Here is a 21,397-nt window from a genome sequence, read left to right on the forward strand (position 1 = left end):
TATTAAATACAAATTTTGTAATGCAACAAATATTTCGTAATATTTGTTGTAATTTCTTTGAAATAATGCCACAAGAATTTCTAGTGGTGCTTCAGGGTCACCGCTCGAGTGCTGCTTTCATTTTATATTCAATTTCTTCTTTTAGATCATTTTTCGTAAAAATTTTTGTAAAGATTGCTTTCATTGATTCTGGATCGTAATGCGACCCGGAGACCGAAGGAAGAGAGATCGCGCCTTTTACGAGCGGCCGATAATTGGGAAAACGCGTGGGCAGGGTCCACCGATTTCAAGGATGACGCCGATCGTAGAAAGTAGTCGGTTTATAGCGCGAGTTAACGGTCCGACCGAGCCCTGAAACGATTATCCTTCTGGTATAATAAAGCAGATCACAATGCCGTCGAGAATCCAGAATAGTGGAGTACGTTGGTTCGCGGCTCCGATATTAATTGTGGGAATTTATTCTTCGCTCGTCCCTAACGAGCGGGAACACCGGGGACCCGATGTTCTGTTTGATTATTCAATTGAACACGGCAGAGCTGGATGTTGAAAATTGAAAGTACGAGGGCGCAGTCGCGAGAAAAATTGGGCTAAAACCGTTTCTGAATTATTCAACGTGTACCAAGGCCGTGAACTTGTATTATCAATTATGAAGACATTCGTCCCGGATAGTTGCCGAGGAGGAACGCGTTGAAACGCGGCGAATGTAGGATAACCGGCCGTCCAAAAACGAAACGTTCGAGAGTTATCGCACGATCGGTAAAAGAACATGCTCGAGCATCGGGCATGCTGTTTCGATTCAGCTGAAAGGAAACCGCAAATCACGTCGCGTTCAGTGGACCTGCAGATTTTCCATCGGACTTTTTCCCAGCTGTTTTCTCCTTTTTCCTTAACAATTTTCGAGAGTGATTACGGCCTCTTTGAAATACGCGACGAATTATTGTGTGTGGATGATTTTGACACATGGAAATGTAACATTTGTACCGCTATAGGAAGCTATTTTGACTCCGGAAACTGGAAACTTTGTGGAATCGAGAAATTTCAGCCGGAACATTATGTAAAGAAAGAGTGGTATCGGATGTACAGGCTCATAGCAAAATTCAGTTTTTAGCAGTGTGTTAAACGGGGATTTATTAATGTGAAAATTGTCTTGAATTGCGGTATTGTATTGAACGAACTTATTCGATTGCGTTATTCCGCGTAAATCGTTGGTTCTCAGGATCTATTAAACAATCCTTGCTCATGGACTTTCAAGAATTACAAAATGATCACCGGTGGGTAATGCGTTCGTATACTAGATATCGAGTCTCTTGAAGCTGCGAGTTTTAGAAAATCGGTTTGAACCCGACATGACCAATTATGTATGTGGATGATTTTGACACATGGAATTAAATTTTTAACATTTGTACCGCAATAGGAATCTATTTTGACTCCGGAAACTGGAAACTTTGTGACATCAAGACATTTTAACCGGAAGATTATGTAAAGAAAGAGTGGTATCTGGTGTACAGGCTCATAGCACAATTCAGTTTTTAGCAGTGTGTTAAACGGGGATTTATTAATGTGAAAATTGTGTTGAATTGCGGTGTTGTATTGAACGAAATCATTCGATTGCGTTATTCGGCGTAAATCGTTGGTTCTCAGGATCTATTAAACAATCCTTGGTCATGGACTTTCAAGAATTACAAAATGATCACCGGTGGGTAATGCGTTCGTATACTATATATCGAGTCTATTGAAGCTGCGAGTTTTAGAAAATCGGTTTGAACCCGACATGACCAATTATGTATGTGGATGATTTTGACACATGGAGTTAAATTTTAAAATTTGTACCGCAATAGGAATCTATTTTAACTCCGGAAACTGGAAACTTTGTGACATCAAGACATTTTAACCGGAAGATTATGTAAAGAAAGAGTGGTATCTGGTGTACAGGCTCATAGCACAATTCAGTTTTTAGCAGTGTGTTAAACGGGGATTTATTAATGTGAAAATTGTGTTGAATTGCGGTGTTGTATTGAACGAAATCATTCGATTGCGTTATTCGGCGTAAATCGTTGGTTCTCAGGATCTATTAAACAATCCTTGGTCATGGACTTTCAAGAATTACAAAATGATCACCGGTGGGTAATGCGTTCGTATACTATATATCGAGTCTATTGAAGCTGCGAGTTTTAGAAAATCGGTTTGAACCCGACATGACCAATTATGTATGTGGATGATTTTGACACATGGAGTTAAATTTTAAAATTTGTACCGCAATAGGAATCTATTTTAACTCCGGAAACTGGAAACTTTGTGACATCAAGACATTTTAACCGGAAGATTATGTAAAGAAAGAGTGGTATCTGGTGTACAGGATCATAGCACAATTCAGTTTTTAGCAGTGTGTTAAACGGGGATTTATTAATGTGAAAATTGTGTTGAATTGCGGTGTTGTATTGAACGAAATCATTCGATTGCGTTATTCGGCGTAAATTGTTGGTTCTCGCGATCTATTAAACAATCCTTGGTCATGGACTTTCAAGAATTACAAAATGATCACCGGTGGATAATGCGTTAGGAGACCAGATATCGAGTCTCTTGAAGCTGCGAGTTTTAGAAAATCGGTTTGAACCCGACATGACCAATTATGTATGTGGATGATTTTGACACATGGAGTTAAATTTTAAAATTTGTACCGCAATAGGAATCTATTTTAACTCCGGAAACTGGAAACTTTGTGACATCAAGACATTTTAACCGGAAGATTATGTAAAGAAAGAGTGGTATCTGGTGTACAGGCTCATAGCACAATTCAGTTTTTAGCAGTGTGTTAAATGGGGATTTATTAAAATTGTTGTGAATTGCGGTGTTGTATTGAACGAAATTGTTCGATTGCGTTATTGGGCGTAAATCGTTGGTTCTCAGGATCTATTAAACAATCCTGGCTCATGGACTTTCAAGAATTACAAAATGATCACCGGTGGGTAATGCGTTCGTAGACCAGATATCGAGTCTCTTGAAGCTGCGTCTCGGCAGTGAGTTTTAGAAAATCGGTTTGGATCGCTTCCGACGTTCTGAATCCCGATTTGGGACCAGAGTGCGGGCCGCGGCGGCGACCCATCGCGGTTGCCCACGCTACTTTCGTTTCGCAAGCCCATACGGAGCGCAACGACGCGACGTTCGCGAAATACTATAAATAACAGAGACCGCCGTCGGTCGTTTTGCTGGATCCGCGCGCGCGAAAGCGGATTGAGAGAAAACGCGAGCCGATAGTGGAGCGACTAGCGGCTCGGCCTTCTTCTACGGCAGCGGCCCGATGGGAAAAGCGGCAATCTCATTTTCATGTAGAGTCCGTCTTCGCCGGCGGTACACATTCCTCGCTTGTCAAGCCGATCCGCGCACGAAAGTCACCGACCAGGCCAACGGAATGCCGTCTCGTTCGGAGCCCGCATTCCGCCGATCGGAAATTCGGCAACCGCATCCACCGTTTTCCCCATTAAAACGCCCCTACGTCCGCGGACCGTGTTTCCCGGCCTGCCCAATCGCCAACCGATTTCCACGCGTCGCTGACCACGATCGAAATACCGGATTTCATTCTAGTCCCTCCGCGGACATCTTGGGGCCTGGAATGCCGGCCGACGGGATTTAATTGAATAACAACGCGATAAAACGCGATTCTCGCACGGTCTCGCTCCGTTTTACAGCTGCGACCATTAGCATTGTCCTTATCAAACGGGAATAAAAATTGATATTCGTCCTCTGTCTATTAAGTTGTCACAAAAGTTTCCCTTCGAATGTGTGCGTGTAGCATTGTTAGACACCACGAGCGTATGCGAGCAACGCGATCCTCCTATTACGTAACCACGCCCTTTGTTGTTCAAATTAACACTAGAACTACCGAGCAATAAATGCGACTGAGGTATATCGCTTTGTAACAGTGACAAGACTGTGCCCATTCAGACTTCATACAACATTTATTGTAATATGTCCTTCAATGAAGAGGTTCATGAAAAAATTTCCGATAAAAACATTTTTACAATTTCGGTAATTGTAAAAGAAAACATTCGGAACCAGTCATTTTGACTGGTCCGGTAGTTCTAGTGTTAATAGAAACCAACGACAGGAAAAATAAATACTTCTTTCTGACTTGTTGTACCGTTCTGTGAACGTGACTAATAATTTATTACCGATCACTTGCTTGATTGCTAATCGAGTTTTGTATGCTGTGCGGAAGGGTAAAATTTGTAGAAAGTTAGGATAGATTTTAGCATCGAGATAAGCGGACATACCGGGTGTCCGTAGGAGAACGAGGCCGCGGAACGCGATCGAATTCCGTGTGCGACGACCGCAAGAGTGCCGATGAGTGGGACGCGAGGATATTTCAATAAAACGGGTCCGGATCGGTGCGGGTAATTAACCCGAAGCCGCGTAATTGCCGGATCGGCGTGGCCGGGCCTTGGCGACCGCCTAGAATAGGTAATCCGCGCCTAATATGGCGGCGTCCGTGACGAATGATTTCGCCGGGGCACGCCAATGACTCACCAGATAATAATCGATGGGCTTCTCGCGTGCCTTGCTGTAGCCCTTCTGAAGTTCCGTCTGCTTAAGGGCATGGGCGATGTGAAGCGCGCTCGCGTCGAATCTCCCATACTGGTAGCTCCCATCCCCGGCGTAATGGTGGTTGTACGGCCAGGACGCTCCTCCGCCGGCATTCCCATGGAAATCACGTTGGGACGAATTCGTAGCCGGCGGTGAACCGTGTCCGTTTAGGTGCCTGGCATAATTAGGCGAGTCTACATTATCGTAACTGCAACAAAATTATGCAACGGGTCTTCAGGGGCCTGGGGATCCTCTCCGGAATATTCCCTTCGTCGAGCGAAGGCGACGGGAACGATTACCCGTTCGAAGTCTTTTCCGATCCGCTGCCGGATCACTCCGTCTAGATCTCAATTAGACTCCTGACTAACGAACTTAACCCTTTCGGTGTTCAGTCCGTGCCCGATGCGGCCGAGACTCGAAACGTTTCATCTGTGATGGGATAATTGTTCCAGTAGTCGGACGCTTGCGACCAGTAGTCAGCCATCTTGAATCTATACTTTTTCTTTTTCATCTACATTTTTTATACCTTGGGGATGTGAAGCTGTATGGGCCGTCCACAGGTCAAATCGATTAACCACCTTTCATGTTTTCTCACATTTCTTCTAGCAAGACATTTGATTAACTTACAAAAATTGGAGGGACTTCTAAAGATTAGTATACAGTATTTTATTTACTTTCTGTGTTTCTTATTACGAGGGGTTAATCGATTCGGCGAATGTGTGGCCCATAGTTGGATGCGAGGGATAGGTGTTCATTCAAATGTATGGAAGTTTGTTAATAAATATCTCTCATTTGTAAGAAATTTATTTTCAGGAAGACTGACTGCTGGGTATGGACCGAAACGTTGTCTGTTCTATTCTAATACGTTCTAATCTTGCAGTGTCTTTATTTTATTTCGATATTTATTCTTGCAAATGATACAACTCGTGGTTAGCGGAGGACTGTAGGGGAGTTCGGTATAAAAACCATTAACAGGAAAATATCCAACAGGAAGAAAAATTAAACCTAAGCTGGAACAGGTAGTGTTTACGAGCGAGGACTGTGCGCGTGAAGCATGGTGGACTGAGTATTCCTATTTTGTACTCGGCAGGCAAACATTAACAAACAATACGGTGCCATAAATAGAGCAAACTGAAAAATGCGAAGTCTTCGAACCAACCTAAAATGTCAAGTTCCAGGAAACAAATGCAACACCGAATGCGCCTTAAGAGGAAGACTGAAAATCTATTCGCAGAAACAATAGAAGAAGAAGAAGAAGAAAAAAACTCCGAGAATGAAATTGAACAACACAACTCCGCAGTTCCAGCGAAGTAATTAATTGAACGAACAGCGTTGGCTAACGATTATTACTAAACCGTCAAACACGCAGGTGCATCGGCAAGAACGACGCCTTGGGACGGTGGCTTCCGGCATTTAATGAAAACGCAACGACTCCAAGCAGCCAGAACTGGGTTAGATTTTTAATCGGGCAACAGCGTTACCTTCGGAATACATTTTGCTCGCGTGCGCCGATGATTCAGGCGTTTTTCCACGACGATCCTGCAACGAAACCGCGAGGAATAAAAATCGGAGAGACGAACGCGTGCGTCCCGTGCATCGGATCGCATCGCTTACGAGAATCCTCGGCGTCTCGGTTAAATGAATGTGTTACACCTCTCGCTCGTTCTCTCCCGGGGTTCATTCACTTGCGACGAAGCCTCCGCGCCTCTTTTCCTCTCTCTCTCTCTCTTTCTCTCTCCCTACCTCTGGTTCTCTCTTTCTCCCTCTCTCTCTCTCTCTCTCTCTCTCTCTCTCTCTCTCTCTCTCCTCTCTTTCTCCGCGCTCCTTATGTCAGCCCGGAGGCAGCTCGCGAAACCCGGCTGCAAGAAATTCCTCCGGTGCACGCGTAATCCGTGTGCACGCACGCCTTTTGCGTGCTGCTCGACGGAGAAAACGATCCGAGCTGTCGTGTCGTGGCGGCTTCAACAGCGAACTGCAGGCACGGCCGTTCGATTTTTTAGCCTGGCCGCGCGGAAAAATTAATTAGAATATTCTAATTAACCGTCAAACGATCACCGGGAACCTCAAAGACGGACCTGCGCCGGACGCTCGTTCGACTCTGTTTTTTCTCGCGAGAACATGCAACGGACCTAATTGTGTTGTTACATTCTTCGCTGGAACACCCTTTTTTTCTCTTTCGAAGGAAAATTACACCGCTCGAAGAAAAACCCAACTGGCGTATACACCGCTAGAAGGAATACTGACAAATCCGCCATTACAAGCAATCACACAATTTATTGTTTTCGTATTGTTCGAGCGCGTTCGCGGCCGAGTTTAACAGTTCACATACCGGAAGCGTGTTGATAGGCTGTTTTTGTGGAGAAGCTTAGTCATTTCCTTCATAATAATAACCCCGAGAGAAACAATTAGAGGTGACATGAAATCCAGAACTGAAAAATCTGAATTTTTATTTTCTCTAGAAAATAAATGTTCCGTGTGCCCTGTTTGTTTAAAGAAAGAATCAGGACTGAAGCCGAGTGATTCCACCCCGTCGCGTTTTAATTCGGACGTAACAATATTCCGGTGTTGGTATATCGATTCGGTAAAATGCAAATGAGTCGGAATTTATGCCGCGGAGGAACTGAATCGCCGTAAAGCACGGTTAATCCGGATTAATTAGAGGCGGAGGTCGTTCGAACCGAGAGAAAGTGCGGATTAACGGGACCAGATAGCCGAGATTTTGTTACACGGCAAACAGACGAAGGAATAGTGGGACCTACCTATTCGATTTCGATTAATTCCGGGGTGAGGGAGAATAAAACGAAAGTCATTATTAAGCGGGTTTCACTGTAATTGCACGCTTCCGACATTAAACACGAAGTAACCGAAGACTTGTTACATAAATCGGAAAACATCCGGCACTAAAAGATAGGAGAAAAGTTTCGTGGATCGCGTGTGCGCCGCGGCGCGTTACGCAAACGAGACGCGCGAGAATTCCTTGCGCTTATTGTCGCCATTTTATCGTCCTTCGAACTGCTCTATTTCGCGCTCTTCGTCAACATTAGCACCGAACCTAGCAACACTGGCCGAACTCTATTTTACAAGCATCGAAACTATAGAGATATTCCAAAGGGAAATTATTGAATCAATTTTGTCATTCGTATTGCAGTAAAAATTGTGCAAACTTTAGACGAATTCGCCATTTTTAGGATACTACTCGTATCAGACACACTTAGTGCTTGGTGTGTTTGGTGTCTATGGTATAGTTTTTCATTGTGCATTGAATTCTCGATCCTTAGAGTTCGAAATGTTCGAACTATAATATACTCCATTGAATTATTAGCCATTTTCAAAAATATTGAAAAGTGAAGTGTCCATCTGAAATACTACTCTAAGGAAAAAATTAGGTAAAAATTAGAGTAACGACAAGTCGAAAACATGCAATAAAATATATTTGCTCGAAGGTTTGTTCTCAACAAAATCAAATTTGGAAATTTGTCAAGTATGCGTCCGACCATAGCGTGCCAAATGTACAGTCAAACCTGTTTTTGTGCGGTCCTTTTCTATGCGAATTTTATTTTGTGCGATTTTTTTATGCGGTATATGAATGCCAACGGTGTTGGCATTATTACAACACCCTTGTAATGTTCTCACCACAAGAAAATGCGCGTTTTGGACTATGACGAGTAGTATTGAATTATGTGCATTTTAAAAATGAGAAATTGAAATGAGAAATTAAATTTTTTTTAAACGTTTCCATGTGTAATTTAATCATTTACTTTGTTTAGAAAGCACTTTCTCGCTATTTCATAATTTTTTGACATATTTTCTAAGTGAGACTTTTTTTAAATATGTTGTAAAAAATTATTTGTTATAGCTATTTACGAAGTATCTGAATATTTTGTTTTGTGCGGTTTCTTTTATGCGGTGCCTATCTACCGCACAAAAACAGGTTTGACTGTACTTCTTGTAAACATTGATGCACACGAACATTTTATTTTTCTCGACAATGGAATCATGTTAAACAAATTTCTTGTACATTTTCGTCTTGCTTTTTTATGTAGAAACATTCTCAGTCTATACCTACTCATATTAATCACTGATATCTAGCAGTAAGTAAATGACTAATTTCTTTAAACCGAGATGGATTAAAGTAATCTTTGATCGATCAATGTCGCTTTTTTCATTGACTTTTCCGTGTAAAAAAGCTGCTCAGAGCGGCTTGACAATTGTCGCGGAGTAGGATGAGAATAGTTCAATCGTCACGACGAAGTGGTAAAAGTGTCGCGTTTCATGGCGGATCGCGGTGGCCCGTATCTTCCGTAGATCGCGACAGACATCCAATTAACCGCATCGAGTCCACTTAATGATTCCAAGGACGCGGTGATTCGTACGCAACCGGTATCCGCGTTCGAAAGGTTACGGGTCTGCGTTTCGCCGAAGGAACGTAACGGCGCGGGAAAGGGTCGCCGGCGTCGATCCCCCGAAGCTTTTTGTTTACAATATCGCCGTGGCTATCGTTGATGAAGAATTCTCACGGAGCGGCTGCAATTTTCTTAATCGGATGGCCGTGGTGGAACAACGCCAGACGTCGCGATAAAGCCGCGTTAGGCGTCGTTAACATTCCGTCCGCGTACGTCGGCCGGTCCTTATTTACGTTTTTTCTTTTTTTTTTTCTTTTTTTTAATGGAATCGTCGGAATACGGGTGTGTTATGGTCGGCGGAGAATTAACGTGAACGACTCTCCTTTACGTTTCCTGTATTTTAATGGGATTCGAATGGTACCCCGGAAAGTCGATCGACTCGGCTCACGTTCGGTTTCACCACTTTCCCTTCGGTGTTGAATCCAGACCGCTCGACTAACAATAAGTAGAGTACCGTCGACGGACTATTCGGTACGGTAACGATTTTGTTAATTGCATGATTGATGCTCGAAAGCGATCGACGTTTATCGCGCACTTCGCCGCCGCGCTCGCCGGTTTCAGTGTCCCGTCCTTGCCTCGTCATTTTTATTGGCCTTTGTTCCTTGCAGGGCGGCGCAAATTGCACGATCGTAAACGGGGACTCGCTCGCGCACCGTATAATAAAATAATTAATTGCCACATATTTGCAAACGTAATTCCGTCGGCGCAAACATGCGCTGTCCGAAGATTTTGAAATTAATTGAAAGACTGCAGGCTACCAGGCTGCTTAGTTATTTCAGATGTTACTGCGAAAGCACTTGGCATAATATTCATTTAGCACGATATTGAAAAGTTACTTCTATTCCTGAAACACTTTCAAGACTTTTTGTGGGATGTAGGTTACGAGCGTTATTTTGTTAACCCATTTGCATCATTAGCTTGTATACAGGGTGTCCCGGGTTTTAATGGACAAACTTGGGGAGCATATCTTACAAGTGGAAATAAGAAAAAAGTGTTATTTGAAGTTTGCTCGGAAACGCTTTATTACGAAGTTATAAGCAAATAAAGTTAGAATTGATGACGGCGGATTTTACTTTACTGAACATTGAAAGCTCGAACGTGTTTATCTTATTTGTCTATTCGTGTCACGTTTACTATTTTGATATGACTTGCTGTTAGTGTTAACGACCGGGCATGTTTGCTGTTAGTGTTAAGGACGACATTTTGAAATAATCCGATAAACACGTTCGACCTTTCAATGTTCGGTAAAGTAAAATCCACCGTCATCAATTCTAACTTTATTTGTCAATAACTTTGTAATAAAGCGTTTCTGAGCAAACTTCAAATAACATTTTCCTGGTGACTATCACCGGAGCCGTATGCATACGCTCAACATTCTTGGTCACTATCATTATTCGTTAGCCAAAAAATAGAAATGGAGGCTGTTGTTGGAGATGAAAGTAGTAATTCTGAAATATGAAGTTCTGAAGTTCTGTGGTGGTGTGCTGAAGTTTGCCTTCCTCTCGTATCTCCTTACGTTGCAAACGGGTTAAATATTAATAACGCCGCGATACGAATCGCATTTCATACGGCCAGGCGGAGGATAGGAAGAAAACTAAATAGCAGAACAGGCATTTTTGCAGCTCCAGTTCACGGGAGTATCTTTTATTCATAGAAATTCGCGAAGGCGTTGTCCACGCCAATTTAATTCCCGTCGAGTCGAACGAGACCGAGGCGACTGATTAAAAACAAAAAACCGGAGCCTCTCCGGCAGGCTTCGGATTTCACCGTGTACTTGATTTCTTCCTGGAAGGGCCCGCACGAAGATGATCATTCCCCCGGATCGTCCCACGATAATTTCACACGTCCCTCACGTAATTCGGACGGTTTTCTACGCGTGTCCCGCCGTGGCACGGCATTTTTTCACGGACGTCTCGCGACAATTATTCCCTGCGAACACACTTCTCCGGCCCGGCCGTGTTCCATATACGTGTTCTCGGGCCGCTCCTCGCCTCGTTCATCTTCGTTACATAACGCATCGCCTTGCTGGCCTTAATCCTGTCGGCGACGTCTCGGACAAAGTCGGAACCCGCGATTGTGCGCGAGCGAACCGCACTTGCTCTTCACCCGGAATGTCAATGGCTGACCCGATTTCGTTGGTATAACGCGACCATGTCGCGGAGAGATTCGAACAGACCGCGTGTTTCGTGGATCGCGTGCTCTCGTGCATCCTTCTACGGTTCTTCGGGTCGACTCGAACGAGATCGGGCACATCTTGCGGCGCACACTGGATTATTCACCCCGGGAACCTGACCAACAGTCGGTTTTTGGAATTTCATCCGCAGAATTTTTTGCTCTCTCAGATAATCGAATACCTGAGGAACGACGCGCCAATGTCGTTTGTCTCTTTTATTGCTTGGAATTTCCACCCGCACAATTCTTGCTTTCCGAGATAGTTGAATACCTGAAGAACGACGTGCCAATGTCGCTTGTCTCTTTTATTCATTTATTAAGGGGGCCGGCAGGGTTTGAAATCCATATACGTATGCATGGGTCAAAACCTTTTCAAACTATCGCTTCAATATTGCAATGAGCAGTTTAGAAGTGGTCAATAGTGTTTCCTAAAAGTCCAATCTATGTCTGTATAGAGCCCAAATTGCGAATTTCTACCTCATCGTGGAGTAATTTGTAATATTCGGCAGAAAATTCGAATTCTGAAGCAAGTGAGACGTCACAAGATGGCTGCCGCTGAGAGATTCTCTTATTTTCGAGAGCAAATGTAGCAAAGACATGTACAAACACGGTGGTATGCATTTTTAATTAATTACTTACTTATTTAAGACGTAAAATGTCTAGAAAAAAGGCATAGCGTAACATAGCGTGACAGTCAAGGCCAAATGCCTGCCGGCTACCTTAAGCGAGCATCCTGCAGTTCTTCAACGACAATTGAAAAGCGACAGGTACAAATCAAATTTCAATATCGACTTCTAACCTTTAGAGGACAGGGGTGGCCACTGTAGGGGCCAGGGACGAACTTGGAAAGTTTGCTTAACATTAATAAATTTGTATTTATAAGACGAAAAATTTATATACAGGGTGGCCCACATAACCCTTAACAGCTCACTATCTCGAAAACTATGCCATCGATTTTAAAGTTCTTGATCTTAAATTGCATAGCGCTTCGAGAAGTATCTGACAAAAAAATTTTTCAGACAAAATTTACGTGTTTTTTCCTGTAGAATCGAAATATGTAACGTTTTATAGGGGGTTCCATTTAAAATTATAAAGGTACCCTGGCCACCTTTAAAGGGAAAGGGGGCGCCCCTTCACGCTTATGTAATTAGAAAGGCCCTTCAGATCCATGCAATTTAAGATCAAGAACTTTAAAATCGATGGCATAGTTTCGAGATAGTGAGCTGGTGTCTCGGCTGGTGGCTAGTTGTCTCGAGTTTTCGAGATATTAAGCTGTTAAGGGTTATGTGGGCCACCCTGTATATAAATTTAGAAGGAAGTTCGAGTTTTCAATGGAAAAATGCCGGCCCCCTGAAGGCTAACTACTAGGGGTGTGCGAGAACCCTGAATATCGGGAAACCGATGGTCGGCTCGGGTCGGGTTTGCGAAAATTTCGAAATTCTCGAAAGAATCGGGTTTCCCGAAAATTTCGATTTTCCTTTAAGGAATCACGAAATTTTCAGGTGCCTGTCCCGAACCCGAAAAAATTTCGTGCTCCCGACCCGACCCGAAATTTCGGGTTCTCGCGCGCCCAATTTTTGGATTAAATGCTCCACTGTGTGCCAGAGAAGATGTGCTCGATCTTTTTCGAGACGCCTTTCCCACCTCGTCGTGTCGATCGAACTATTCTCTGCATATTTCGAAACAATTGCAAAGTCCGACAATGAAGCTACGCCCTGAAGTGATCGTTTCTTCCGAAGAAAAGAGGAAGAAGGCAATGAGATGCGACGAAAGGTCGCTCGATGCTGCGTCAACGTGGACATAGCTTTAGAGTGACAAAAGAATATCTGGACTTCTTTCAGTAACAATATCTCCGTATTATTGTTACTATACTATTACCGAGTATTCCGTGTTCGAGTTTCGCGAGACGCAACGCATCCCGCAGCTCGCATTCAATGCAGGATTCTGGTTTCCTACTGCCGCGATGCCGAGATATAACAGTATCAAAGGATCATTGTGTTAAGCAGATAACACATTCGGATAAGCGTAACGGGGAAAAGGGTTTAGATTAGTTCGCAGTCCGTTTCGTACGCTCGTTACGATCGTAGAAATGATGGATGTCGACAGCGAAAGGATAGAGGAGGCCTCCGGTTTCCTGTTTCGGAAACAGTCGATGACTTTTCGCGAGAAATCGCGAAACGCGAATCGATATTCCGTGGAATAAACAGGTTCCTGGAACGGGTCTTCTCGGTCTTGACATTCGCTCTAGCCTGGTGATCTTGGACGACTTAGGGTTTCGTCGTACAGGATAATAAAGAAGAGGAAATATTGTTTGGTGAAGAGAAAACGAGTTGATCAAGAACGTCCGACACTTTTTGACGTTAATTAATTCGAGGCTCGATCACATTCTCGGCGGATCCAATTAACACAGTCTACTACCTTTCGAAAATCTCTGACCGTAACAAACAATAACTATACTAATCTACTGAGATCTTCAACGGCTCAGAGGTGTACGAATGCGGACTGAGTAGGTTGGTGACTCATCCATTCATTCTCTTCCAGGTGGGGGATTATAGAACACGAGTTTCAATATTGAGACCGTCAACACCTTGCCGACCGGTCACGGGCATACTTCTGTTGCCATGCTCGAATTTTGTTGAAACAAAAAAGCTGCGTACTACGCTCGATCGCGACATTTCCGGTTGTAACATAAACACATTCGGTGGCAAGATAAGTATGTTCAATACATGTATTATTTGTGACAATTTACCTGTGACTCGTTGCAAATAAACGTAACTGTGATCAAAGCCACTAAAGGTCGGAACACACTACTACCACGCCACGCGAAGTCATATACAACATAGGTTAGACTCTAAGAATATCACGTGGAAATTACTCGACGTGACAGTAACTTTGCCAATTTTATAATTGCTTCGTTGTAATTCGGTACACTGTTGATAAACGAAAAGAACATATTGTATTTGCATTTACAATCCAATTTCTAAAATCGATTTACATAGGTGTTCCGAGTTGTCTTATTTTAGGCTAAGATCGTTAGAAACGAGGAGGGTTTCCGCGGGCTGGCTTCAGCCGGAAAGCGCCGGTCGGCAAGGTGTTAGGCTATCGGACAAGCGACTGAAATCAGCTTACCAAGGTGGGTATAGTCCTCGCGGTGACGCACCGCCGGCTCTGATCTGCTCGTTGACGTAACCGCTCCTGGGCACGTTCAGGGCGCTGCGGATGCCCACGCTGGACCCGTCCAAGGTGCCCGGGCCCGGTTTGGGCACATGGCTGCTGCAGTAGACCTCCTTGTCGTTGATCGTGTGCTGGTTGTTGTAGTAGGTCTTCAGGGTCAGCTTCGTGCCGCAGATCGCGCACTTGAAGCATCCCGCGTGGAAGAACGTGAAGTCCTTCAGAGGGCCCACCCTGTCCACCTGGTAGACGGTCTGGGCGCACCTCAGGCACGTGCTCTCGTAGAAGTTTGGCCGGTACATGATTCACGGATCACCAAAAATCCGTCTCCTTGCTCGTTGCTCCTCGCTCTTTCACTCTCTCGCTCTGGTCGGCTGGTTCGCTGTCGTCAGTCCGTGGTGCAGCTCGCTCTGGTAGCCACCAGCTGCGACCTTGGCAAGCAAACAGCAACGAGTCAGTCACGGATACTTCGGGTGAAATTGCTCGCCTGACCGCGGAGGGAAAAAGCCGAGCGTCGGTCGAGAGATCGGTAATCACCGGAGGGAACGCGTCGGCAGACCCACCGGATCGGGCTCGTAAATTTTGAGCGCGTCCAGACCGCTCGCAGCCGCGATTGAGATAGAATGCGGGTTGCGGCGGGTACAACGGGCGTTAAGGATGCGCGCGTGTGTGTGTGTGTGTGTATGCGGCCAAGTGCGCCGAGAATGCGTTAGAAAGTGACCCGAGCACAGGGGCGGCGGCGGGTACCGCGGTGGCAATGAGGATCAACCGATCGCTCGACTGATTGATGCTCCGATCGCAAGATTAATCGATCGTTTCCCCGTACGCGCGAAAACTACGCACGTCAGTCGATCCGTCCTCCTATGGAAAGTATTCCCTCTAACGAACTGGAAGAGAAAAGTTTCCTCTATTATTCGCGATACGCCACTCTTTCCCATGACCGCGCGAATTTAATTAGAAGTTTTCCACGTTTTCGTCGAGAATTTGACCCCGTGCCCGACCCACTTCGTCCCGCTGATGGTATGCAATAAAAGAGTGACAGCCTGCGATACGATAATATAATCAACGGTTACAGGTTGTTCGAAAAGGGCCTCGATAATTGTGATAACGAGCAGGTCGCGTCACGCGCTAACCGAGGAAAGTCTGAATTACATTTTGAAACAACCACCGGCGACCCAGCTTCGTTTCAAAAGCATTAAAAGCTCGACGTAACGAGGCGCTCTTGATTGCGAAATTAACTTAATACGAAAATTAAAGCGCGATCCCCCCAAACAAGCTCTTTTCAGCGACTGCGGTGAACGAAAAAAAAAATCAGAGAGAGAAAGAGAGAGAGAGAGGAAATTAAATCTAGCCTTTGCATCGGAATCAAGTCACCGAGTAATCCTCTTGAGGAGTTTTCGTGGCAAGCTCGATTAGACTCCGCGGAGCGAAGCTAGTTCGACTTTGATGTCTCTCTTCCGCGATGAAACGCGGATCCGTGGAAAAAAAAGCGTTTCACAAGTTCAACGATACAGCCGGTTAAAACGTGTGCTTTAATTGGTCGGGGTAATTACCGCAATGCAAAACGCGCCCGCTCGCTCGCTCGCTCGCGCGCGCGCGTGCACGCGCGAATCAGACCGAGTCCGTTTCCTAACTCTCAATAATTACCCTCGCAGGATGTCTGGGAAAGAGGGAAAGAAGAAAAAGAAACGCGCTCTCTCGCTCGCTCACGCGCGGACCCGCTAAACGATACCATCTCCTTGCGCGCGCGTGCGATCCGACGGATAGCAAAATGCATCGGCGTTATTAAAAACGACCCGGCCGCCAACACTTTCCTGCCGACCGACCGGCTGTTGCAACGGATCGCGTTGCCAATGCTTTTCACAGTGGGCGAATGGTAATTGCAACAGATTTCGCAGGACCCCGCAGCACGGTCGCCGCGGATTTTCGCGTGTGTGCGTCCTCGTTAACGCTTCCACCACGCTTTTCCTCTTTTGTTCCCCCGGGTTTTTTCCTTTTCGTTCGCGTGGGGACATGCATCGTCCTTTTATCGCGACTATGAAAGGATATACTCTGTCAACCCCTAGCGTACCAAGAAACGTTCGACGTCCGCAAAGGTTTTTCATACTCTTTCTTTTTGTTTGTGAGAGCCGTTTTCATCGATCTTGTTTATTTTACTGTACTGCTTTTGATTCAAAACGCAGCAAAACGACTAAAAATAAATAGTAATAGAAGCTCCAATCTTCAAAGCGGTAGATACAGTCGCGAAACAAATTTTTCAACGATTTTAGGGGTGTTTCAATTCGCAGTATCTTCGAAATAAAACTTGTCTCTGTTTCGTGTAGGACATCTAGGGTGAGGGACCCCGTTACTAGGGGGTACCAATTACTGTTCCTGTATTAATTACACTTGTTTTTGACCCTTTGCACTCGAAGCTACTTTAACTCCAATACGAACCATTTCTTCCGACCTAGAATATTACCCTTCGAAAATTGTGCCATTTACTCGTACAATACTGAAGTGTTTAGTAATTCATTGAATACAAATAAATTTAATAATGATACAGCCATTTTTAGTGGCGCCTTACAGTCGCTATACGAGTGCTAAGGGTCAAAGCATAATGAATATTGGAAAAGAGTCCCTCCGGACGCAGTGAATGAATTAGTAGATGAACAACTTCCATAAAATGACGATACAAATTTATTTTTATATAATTGCAATTATACAAAAAATACTGCGATACTCTCCCCTCGATTTACAAAATTGTACTGCGTCGTCCATCTTTGCGGTTTGGGTGCATTTGCCATGAAACAGTATTATCAATCAGGCACGTGCGTAACTTGATAACGTCTCATTCAATAAGGCGGCTCATTTATTTTGAGTTGGCCATGCCACATTGAGAATAGCCTTTCTTTTATACTGATTGTTTAGGTTTAGAAGAGTAAATACCATATTATCTCGTGCGATCAAATTGACCGGCCGCGGTAATATTCGGGGGCTCTTAAAAATCGCATAACTTTGTCAATATTGGAGTATACTACTTGAATTTTTTTGACAAGTTAGAACAATTGATTCGCTACATAACGTGAAGTGTTTGATTAAAATTGCAATTTGTCGAAATTGCAGAAGAAAATACTGAAAGTTGTATTTTGCAACTTTTTTATGCCGGCTTATATTAAAAATTTAAAAAGTACGTTTTGTACATCTGTATCAAGTATACATATTTCGAATATTTCATCTAAATCGGTGAACGTTGCCACGAGCTACAAACGTTTAACGATGAAAGCTTGAGGGTGAAAGTCGCAGAATTTTGGCCTTGTCAGGGAATTCCGCCCTTATGTGGTCATTTTGAAACATCTGCAGCACATTGCAACGTTGACCGATTTTGATGAAATTCTCAGAATATGTATAATTCATACAGATCTACAAATCGTACTTTCTACATTTTCAATGTAAGTTCACATAAAAAGGTTGCAAAATACAACTTTTAGTATTTTCCCTGCAATTTCGACCATTTGCAATTTTTGTAAAAATTTTGTTCACTTTATGTAGCAAACTAATTGTCCTAACTTCTTTAAAAAAAATCCAAGTCGTATGGTCCAATGTTAACAAAGTTACACGATCTTTAAAAGCGTCCGAATATTAGTGGGAGTCACTGTATATTTCTAGGAGAAAAGAAATAAAACGAGAAACAAATACTGAAAAATACATTATACACATACTTTAAAAAAGTCGTAAACACAAATAGCGATGTGATAATGTTGTATGTACGAAATTGTACGCAGTTTGAAAAGGTCAATTTGACCGGCCGTGGTGGGTTCAGTGTTAACTTTAATCATTTTACTTTTCCATGTCGGATTGCACAGACCCAAACCAGAAATCTGATTGTATTCGTGCCTATCGCGAGGTTGCATAAGCGGCGGCAACGGGGTCGAAAAAACGTATCATCGTTCGTAATTTAAGCCGAAGTCAAGCGTCACGTGGAAACTTTCTAAATGAAGCATGACTCATTTTTTTTTTCTTCTGAAATTATTACTTTGGTTTCACCGTTACAAGAGACCGATCGAAGTTTCCCTTTTCTTTTCGCGACGACAATGACGACAACGACGACGAAACTGCACGCGAATCCTTCCACCCCCGCGACAAACGATAGCCCACAATGCCGGGTTACGTCATACCGTTAGCGACCATGCACAACAATACCATAATAAACACGGGGATTGTCCCTCTCACGCATCAACGAATCGCGTTCCTTTTTTTTTTCCACGGCGTCTCCCTCTCGCTCTTTCGGTCTGTCCCTGTCGTCGGACACGCACTGATTCCTTTTTTTCTCTCTTTACCGCTGGTGCAACGGGTTCCGTAGCGACGATTTCCATCGCCGAGCCACGACAAAATCCGCGGCCGAAAGAAACGCGCGCGGAAAGTTCTTCTTCCGGAGAACGAGCACGCGCCGCCATATGCGGGAGAAAGCATTTCATTTGCGACGCGATCGTTTGGCCGATGCCGGACGCGCTCGAGCGTTACCGATTTTTCAGGAGGAACACGAAAATTGCTCTTTCTGGCGAAACCGCTCCTTCACACGGAAATTGCTTGAAAATAGATCTCGACGTTCATGAAATGGTGAAAATGGTTCCTCAGAACGAGAATTCGTTGCTCCTTGTAACACGAATTATTTGAACATAATAATAATAATAATAATATTGCTTTATTCAGCCTTACGGCCAAGAATTGGACTCGGTTTACAATAACCTATGAATACAAAAAATAACTATCTTATCCACGCATTAATTCTCTCTCTCTCTCTCTCTCTCTCTCTCTCCCCTTCCCTCTTCGACTCACCCATCCCTACCCTGACTACTCTACCTATATTCTGCCTGTTCCTATTCTTATTCCGATTATTGCACCATTTCCTACTCTGTTATCTTTGGTTTACGCTTCCTTATATTACCTTTATATTTATTTGAACATAATATAGATCTCAATGTTCTTGTAATCGCACGATTCAAACCTGACACGCCCACCCCAGGATGAAGACTCGTCCATTCTGTGTTGCAAGGTGCACTTGTTTAAATAGTGAGATTACAAATGAATCGCAGTTTCTTAATTCAATGTGTACAGTGGAAATGGGTGAAGCGTTATCGTAGGATCTTTTGTGCAATAACTTCTGAGGAGCGTGCGAGTGTTAACCAATTTGTTCTGTATCTGCAACAGATTAGTTCTTGTAGCAGGTAAACTGAAACTCTGGCTGTCTGTTATTAAACTGAACGAATCAAAATAAGTACATGAATATCACCGTAGATTTTTTAATCATTTGTGTAGGTTGGTTGCAAAACAGAAGGCTTTAAAGACTTGACAAAATTTATAGAACGATGCTGCAACCTCAGGGTTCTAAGAGACTTCAAATTCGATTGGGCATCAAAATGGACAATAATAATTAAATAGTAGTATTTCTAATTCCTTTCTAAACCATCAACATCACAATTTTTGACTCTCAAATATTCGCGTATGTTCTAAAAATGATGGGTCCAGCAACAATTTCAGAAAATCCGTGTCCAGATGAATTTCTCAAACAAGTGACTTTCAAGTTACAGTGAATTCTCGATGTATGTCAACAACAGGGTCTTGCGTGGCACCTCGCGGTAGTGGGGATAATTCCGCGATGTTTATCATCCAGGCCTCGGCGACATATACGGAGACAGTACTTCCAACATTACCTAGATTGTTTCAGTGACAATGTATTTCTATTACTTGCGAACGATCAATAAATTCGCGAAGAAAGGGCTGCCAATTAATTTATGCAGTTGACAATGTTCCGCGGCCCGCGGGAAACTCCATAAAATATCCTGTTACCGTGGCTGTCTCGCGTCGAATGGCCACGCGCGGCGCTCGATGAATGAAAATCAACGGACAACCGTAATTGGAAGTGTCGCGTTTTACGGGTGACCATTACGATTTCCTCTTTCGGGCGTTGCGCAACGAGCGGCGCGATTAAAATGCAACGACGACACGGGGTCGCCGGTTTATTTACAAGCGACGAAAGCACGCGTGATCACCGAGAGAACGGAGCCGAGGACGAAAGCCGGATGAAAGCCGTAGAAAAATTTCGGAACGCTCCGCGTGCCGAACCACCGACGCGATTTACGACGGAGGCTCACGACCGGCGAGCGTGGGACCACGAATCGATCGAGACCGTTTCTTCGTTAGCCCCGCGAATACCACGTGAATGAACACCGTGGCCCGTATAAAGCCTGCTGTTCTGCAGGTACAACTTCCGGGTGCGCTCTGTCCCCCTTGATGTCGCTCCGACATGTTGCTTCAATTTGAAAGTCATTCGTTCGAGAGATTCTGCCTTTTGCTCCAGATCTCGACGCGGACTCGATCAAATCGGCGCGAGTGCCGAACCACGCGTCAATCTCGGAATGATTGCTTTGAGAATGGGAGTCGAAGTCGAGAGCTAGTTGCGTTACAGTCGTGTTCGGTTCTGCAGTTAAATTCTCGCGAGCATCACATTTTCCTTCGTCTCCTTTCCTTTCTTCACATTTGATTAATTTTCTAATTTTTGCCTGCCGAGGTAGCCTCGCCGAGCTCGACGCATTGACAAGTGAATTGTGGGAGAAGACTGGGGCTAAATTTGGAACTTAATTACCGTGGAGCCGCGTTTACACGAACTAAATTTTAGCAGTGCATGGTGAACTCCTATCGGACGAAAAATCATAGTCAGCGTTGGGAGACAGGTGGACCGCTATTATATGAACCACCTGTCTCCCGACAGGTTCATGTAAATGGACCTGTACTCGCACGGGGTCATTGCAATTTCGATGTCCTCGTAAATGCGTGATTCATATCCGATACCGTCATCTTCCGGTATAGCTTCCTACTTAACCATTTCCGGTCGAAAAAGTTCCCTCCCGTTTTATTTCAGAACTTATTAATCCAACTGTACACCCATGCGCATCTCTACTAAGCTATTCAGAACAGTTATGAGATAGTAAAATTGCTGTTACATCATACGTAATTACGGTATCATGGTTGCTAAAGCCGACGTCGAGTCTGGCTCGACATAGGACCGCGAAGCGTTAATTATTCTTTGT

At 44.1% G+C, this 21,397-nt stretch overlaps 1 protein-coding gene across 2 annotated transcripts in view; it reads right to left on the bottom strand.

Annotated features, from left to right (window-relative positions):
* Hil (peptidase hillarin) overlaps positions 1–21,397 on the bottom strand; it is a 35,450-nt gene that overhangs the window by 12,412 nt on the left and 1,641 nt on the right. Inside the window, exons 2-3 of one of the 2 annotated variants that reach the window (XM_076806072.1) lie at positions 14,286–14,758; positions 4,525–4,756 (exon numbers count right to left, since the gene is read on the bottom strand). In XM_076806072.1, coding sequence (XP_076662187.1) covers positions 4,525–4,756; positions 14,286–14,629 — 576 coding nt within the window. In that variant the 5' untranslated portion in view covers positions 14,630–14,758. Of the gene's footprint in view, positions 1–4,524; positions 4,790–14,285; positions 14,759–21,397 lie in introns of both variants that reach the window. The other variant, XM_076806071.1, reaches the window with a different exon arrangement.

This window comes from Halictus rubicundus, chromosome 2, assembly GCF_050948215.1.
Source record: "Halictus rubicundus isolate RS-2024b chromosome 2, iyHalRubi1_principal, whole genome shotgun sequence".
Lineage (NCBI taxonomy): Eukaryota > Metazoa > Arthropoda > Insecta > Hymenoptera > Halictidae > Halictus > Halictus rubicundus.